We start from the raw sequence: 6483 nt of genomic DNA, 5'->3' as shown, positions 1-6483 counted from the left end.
AATTAGCATAAATTAATTTTTCATAATATAACAAATTTTCTAACTAGGTGATTTTATGTAATTGCTATATTTTATCACGGATATTTTAGTCAAAAAAATAGCTTTCCGACTGGGCCTAAAAGAGCTTTTTCGGAAACCTCCAAAATAAAGCTTCTCCCAAAAAGCTTTTTTTAGCTTTTTAGAAAAGCTAAAACAACTTTTCGGAATTTTTACTAAACACCTCTACTTCATTTAAAAATGATTTTGGAGGGCCAGAGAGTGTTTTTGGTGCCCCAAAAGCTCTCCAAACGGGGCCTTGGTAATAGCATATGATAAACCTTTCTTAGGCTATGTTTTGACCCATCTTCTTAGAAACTCGCAAACAGACAAGCCCCTTAACTTACCTAAAGCATACGAAACAGACACGCTTTATATCCGGGGATACCAACTTGCTTTCGGGTCAAGTCACTTGAACCAAAAACCGAGTTATGTCAGTCTTATTGTCGGATTGGGTCCCATTGGCATCCCTAATCTCTGCTTTAGAGGCCATTCTTGTAATCTCGGCTTGAGAGCCGGTTGATAACTTGATATCTTCCAACTTCGCTTAAATAAAGCAGTCATCTTAGTCTCCTCAAAAGCAAAACCACTTCCTCCTCCTTCCATCATAAATGCCCCGGGCGTCCTTTCACGCAGTGCTTGGCCTGGAGACTGCCAGTCAGCCAATCTCCTCCCTTCCTTGCCATGGCCAAACCACCATCCTTTGCCAGAAGGAAGAGGGTGTGATGTTTCTCCTCCATGCCTCCATCTCTCTTGGCTTTTTACTATTCCTTATCCACCTCTCTTGCTTCCTCCTCACCAAGCTCTTCATCTTTCTCCATTCTAGAGCCATCTCCAAAGACCAACGGTAACTCCTCCCTCTCTCTCTCTCTCTCTCTCTCTCTCTCTCTCTCTAATTTACTAACTACTTTAATGCAGGGAAGTTCAGCTCAAAGCTCTTCAACTTGAGAACGAGCCCGTGTCAACCTCCGAGGAGCTCTCCGAGAAGGATGGCTTGATCACCGATGTGGTTTGTGGAGAAGACCTACTTTTCTTCTACAGGGGAAGCGGTGTCAAGGATTCCCTACTTACCGAGCAAGGGAAAGATTCCGACGAGCAGCATTGCTTGGAACTAGAGGATACCTCTGTCTCGGAATCGCTGTACGGTTCTCCTCCAGAGAATCTTGGCCATGACAAGCTTGGAATCGAGCATGGTGGTGATCTGATCACGGATGTCCTAACACCTTCAGATTGCGCAAGCCCAATCATATTGGCGTCTCAATATGTTACTTGTGAAGGTAATCATTCAAGCCCACGTCGTGAATGTTACGATTTGACCATCTCTTGTGTTGACATTGCCTGTGCTGTTAATGGATGACTCTCATGAAATAGAAACTAATCAGACTCATGAAGAGAACTTTTGGGAGGATGAGACATTCTCCGGGGTCAACAACACTCACTCAGACAGAAAAAAAATTAAGGAAAATTTTGGCGGGTCTCTCACTGGGGAGTCCACGTCCAAAAGCTCTATTGAATGGAGAAGCTCTACAATCCTCAGAGATTCGGAGACAGAGTATCCCTTCTCCTCTTCATCCCGGAGGAGCTCTGCCAACTGGGAATCATATGCACTTTTCCACCAGTACGACGAGGAGATGATGTTCTTCGACCGAATCAGTGGACAAAAACTCAGAGAAACAGGTTCGTCAATATATCATCCTTGATAGTTCCTCAATTTTTTTTTTTTTTTTTTACGGTCACAAGTTGGCTTAGTGTAAGTACTTGTTTTCAGAATCATTGAGGTCCATAAAGTACCAACCAAGATCAATTTCCCAAAGGATAGTTCGCAAAATATTCATGACAAGTAAAAACTCATCAAGGCGAGTTATGGATCCATATTTGGAATTGGAGAGTGCTTATGTGGCTCAGATCTGTCTGACATGGGAAGCTCTTAATTGGAATTACACTAACTTCCATCCAGCAAATTCCTACCGAGACATGGAAGGTTACTGCTTTCCCGCACGAATTGCTCAGCAGTTTCAGCAGTTTGAGATCTTGCTGCAACGATTCATAGAAAATGAGCCTTATGAGCATGGTAGAAGGCCTGAGGTCTATGCCCGAGTGAGGAGTTACTCTCCAAAGTTGCTCCAAGTTCCAGAATTCAAAGGTACTATAATTTCCAAGTCCTACTCGATGGCTGCAATGCTTTTATTTCATCAAAAATTATGCTTAATCTTACTTCCTTGGTGCTATTTCAATTGTTTGATAAAAAGATTCGGAGACTGATCAAGGCAAAGAAGAAATGATTTCACCTACTGAATTTTTCATGATATTGCAAAATGCGATCCGGACCTTCATGAATTTTCTCAAGGCCGATAAGGAGAGCTGCTGCCAAATGTTGAAATCACTCATAAAGATGAAATCAATCTCGGTTGATCCAATTCTTCTTCATTTGCTCAAGAAAGCTAATAAAAAGGTAAGTTTTTTTTTTCACTGCCTATTTAAGGTCTACTATCACTCTTTTTTCGCTTATCTTTTATTTGTAGTCTCATATTGTTCTTAACATAATATCTTCAGAAAAAGATGAGGCTCAAAGACCTTGGGAGGCCGCGGAGATGTCCGAAGAAGAGGAAGATAGAGGAGGAAGAGGGGATGGAGATTCTGATGGGCCTAATAGACATGAAGGTTGTGTCAAGGGTTTTAAGGATGTCTGACATCAGTGAGGAGCAGCTCCATTGGTGCGATGAGAAGATGAGCAAAGTGAGAGTTTGGAATGGGAAAATAAAACGAGATTCCTCCCCACTTTTTTTCCCCGTTCAGTGACCCTACCATTGCATAATCTACTCTACTTTTGTAGGTTGCTTGATGACTGGATAAAGTACTTCGATATGATATGTACCCAAAAAAGTACTTGGATTTGAGAATATGCATTCCAAGCTTCTCTCTACTTACAAAACACTGTAAAGATCTGAAAAATTAAAGGCCCGACTGGTTGGTCGGAAAAAAAAAAAAAAAAAAGTCAACGAAAAAATAATAAGATACTTCTTATTTAGTTAGAATTTTCAAAGAAGAGAAATAAAAATATTATATTTCCATGTGAATATGATTCTCATATTTCATGAAAAAGTCTTTTCCATAAGAAACATGGAAAAGTTATTTTTCCGTAAGTCGGAAATCATTTTATTTTTATTTTTTTCCAAAAAAATCCTTTAAGGATATAATAGAAATTACATATGACTTTTCCAGAAAAATAGATGGTCAACTAAACATAAGCACTCTGTAAATCTGTCACTTTTTCATTGCCAACCAAATATGCCAAAAGTACTTTCCCAGGCATTCTCTTTTCAGAAATCTGTTTTCCAGAAATCATATTCTTAAGAGGAAAAATGTTTTCCGCAAACCAAATGAGCCCTAAAAGGCGAGGGGAGGGTTGTGTAATTCGGACCTCGACTCCAGAAGGGTGGTAGCGGACGATTGTCAATTATTCGACATTTCAGTCCCCAGTACGGAGCTAAAGCTATTTGGGAGGGTCTTCAACATGCGCGGCGAGTGCTACAGACCAGCTCAATCATTCTATAGAGTGATTCGACTACAGTGATCAGGTGGCTCCAGGGGGGTTTGAGGGGTGTTGGTTTGGATCATCCCTTACTTCGAGACATCTGCATGATGATGAGGGATGGAGAGGTCTTCTAGTTCAAGCATTTATTTAGAGAGAGACCAACGAAGCTGCGGATTGGGTAGCTATCTACGTGACCAATCATGTTGGTAAACCATGTGGGCCAGAGAGGGAGAGTTGTCTCGAGCACTCCGCGATCTTTTGTTTTCTAACTTTCTTAGGTGCATTCATGCACGTAATATATGAAATCTTGCTTTAGCGCAAAAAAAGAAAAAGAAAGAGGCGACACCTAAACATGGTTGCATGTGATGACATAGATTTCGAGGATTTGGAAGCAATGTTGGCTATAAAAAGGTGAAAGGTGGATGATTTCTTCATGAACATTGAAAGACAAAGTGGAGTGAAGAAAAGTGAAAGGCATGAGAGTGTGGAAGGAGTGGAGATAGAGACAAGCGCAACTTTAGCTTTCTTTTGCTTTACAAGGGAGATTTGTTTAGTGCGTGGGTAATGGGCCCGAACATGGGTTTTGGATCAGCAGAAGTTGAAGGCAAGTGGCAAATCAGAAGTCTCTATGGAGTATGGAATGACCCTGTAAATGTTTTGATGGCTGGGGCTCATACGTCATCGAAAGTATATTGCTCAGCCTTTGCATTAGTCAAAATGGCCCTCCAATCTTAATTAAACATAATCCACGGGCCATCATGTTTAAGAGGAAAAGAAGGGAGTTAGTTTGAGAAGTTCTCTTTGTCCCACCACTGTTTGATGTCCATTGTCTCATTATCCGGTTGGAGGTCAGCAAGGTACAGTGCACGTGCTTAACCTATTAGTCTTCAGCAATTTATTTAATTGCTGCAGGCAAAGATTCTTCGGAGGGTACAAGTTAATTTTTATAGAATTTGGAGGACTTCATTGATTTTTCTAGACTCGGTCGCTAGACTCATGATCATTAGCTACCAAAAGAAGCTACTGCAATATTACGGGAAGAAGTGGGAGATCCAGATTAGCAAGGCCAATTTTAGTTCTATTTAGTCAATCAAGAGAACTAAACTTGTACCAAATAACAAAAATAAATACATAAAATAAAAAAATAATTATGATGTTCAATTAATTGCTTTTCTTTTGATCTGATCGAAGAAAGGAGGAAGTATAATAGAAAATAAAAAAAAAACCTACGAAAATAAGGTTCTAATTTTTTTTCTTTCATTAATTAAATAATATAATTGATTAAAATTCCTCTATTTGAACTAATAAGGTCAACTGTTACCAATCTTGGTTGGAATTCTTTTTTAGGAGGAAGAGATTATGATTTTTCTAAAATAATCATGACTAGTAAAAATAATCATGATGTGGAAGACATCAGTCAAAATCTTAACAAAAAAAAAAAATCTTTTACTTAAATTCATTATGCACAATGAATTTTTTATAAGTGGCCCTATCTTTATAAGATTCATTCTAGTGCCCGACATCTTAAAAATAGACACTGAATAAGAAAGTTATGGACTTTGACAGTTAAGATTTGCGATTTCAGTCTTGATATAGTAGTTTTTGCTCCAAAATCCTGTCTAAACATATTTAGAGTGGTTAGAGTTATCCATAACGGGTCTCATGATTCTCTTAAATTACTTTCACCTAATAATTAGCTTCTTCCCCTAGCATGGAATATATCCTCATATATCTTAAAGTATTATAAGTAGCTCAGAAATGTCATGTTTCCTAATCTTCACAAATCAAATGAGAAAGAGTAACAAATAAGCTGTTTCATCAGGAGAAGAAAATATCATGAAAGAGAAAAAGAAAAAAAAAGATTCTCTAAATTATTTTAGAAGTGACTCAAATATGGTACCCTTGCCCACACACCCAAATTAAGGACTTCATGCTGGGTAGATAATTTTATTGTCTGATCCGTGGTCAACTGGTGGCTTAAACACGTGGTCCCCGTTCATTGGTGGAGTTGGGCTTAACGAAACTAAGTTTTTAAGCAGGCCCGAGTCATGTCCCAGCACAACCTAGTTTACTATCCAGCTCAAGTCTCAGTTTTTCGATGCAAATTTGACTACAAGGAAATTAAAAACTGGGCGCAAATGAAACGAGTAGTAATATTTGATTTCTTTCAAAAATAATATATGGGTTAAAATTGAAATACAATGGAGTTGATATACGAGCTCATCCCTTACTTATTTTATATCAAAATTTGGCTCAACTTCTCAACTGGTTGGATTGCAGTGATGTTTAACTTTGAATTGGCCTTATATGACTTGTTTAGTTTGTTAAAATTTACACTTAGATCATTGGTTGATTATAGCCCAGCGATTCTGATACTTATCCAAATGGTGATTTTCAAGTATTTAAAATAATTTCTAAATCACTTCTTAGAAATGATCAACAAAACGCTCATTATTCTAAAAAGAAAATATATGAAGATTATATGTGAATTTCTATACAGCCACCAAATAAAGAAAACAGATGCGGATACCATGATGACCTTTCGGGTCCTCCAACTTAAGCCCATGAACCATCTGCGAAGAGCATGAAACAGTTTGTTTAGTTGCAATCACAGAACTGACCTAATATTGATCCAAATTAGGCGTATTTGATTTGGTTTCATATTAAAAAAAAAAATCATAAACTTGGTCAATTATGAAGGCAGCAACATCTCGCACCACATTAACTCCACAATTGAAATTTCGAGTTTGACGATAAAGAAATTGACGCTTCTACCCTCTTATCTAGGAGAAACGTGTGGAATAATTAACGCCCAAGGATGGAGACATCAAAGAAACACCCAAAATTTTACCAAAAAAAAAAGAAAAAAAGAAACACCCAAATTATTTAAACACCCAAATTAATAATTTGGG

General features: G+C 38.2%; 1 protein-coding gene across 1 annotated transcript; it reads left to right on the top strand.

The window, feature by feature from the left end:
- The first annotated feature begins 611 nt into the window (after positions 1–611).
- LOC103712900 (uncharacterized) lies at positions 612–2931 on the top strand. The gene is made up of 6 exons (XM_039128762.3): positions 612–883; positions 955–1313; positions 1408–1713; positions 1805–2179; positions 2286–2488; positions 2590–2931. The coding sequence occupies exons 1-6, from the start codon at positions 648–650 to the stop codon at positions 2833–2835; spliced, it is 1725 nt and encodes a 574-aa protein (XP_038984690.2). The 5' UTR covers positions 612–647; the 3' UTR covers positions 2836–2931.
- Positions 2932–6483: the final 3552 nt, after the last annotated feature.

Source organism: Phoenix dactylifera, chromosome 5 (assembly GCF_051530095.1).
Source record: "Phoenix dactylifera cultivar Ajwa chromosome 5, Ajwa_hap1_PhDact_Kaust_v1.1, whole genome shotgun sequence".
NCBI classification, from domain to species: domain Eukaryota; kingdom Viridiplantae; phylum Streptophyta; class Magnoliopsida; order Arecales; family Arecaceae; genus Phoenix; species Phoenix dactylifera.
This window is presented reverse-complemented; position numbering and strand designations above follow the sequence as displayed.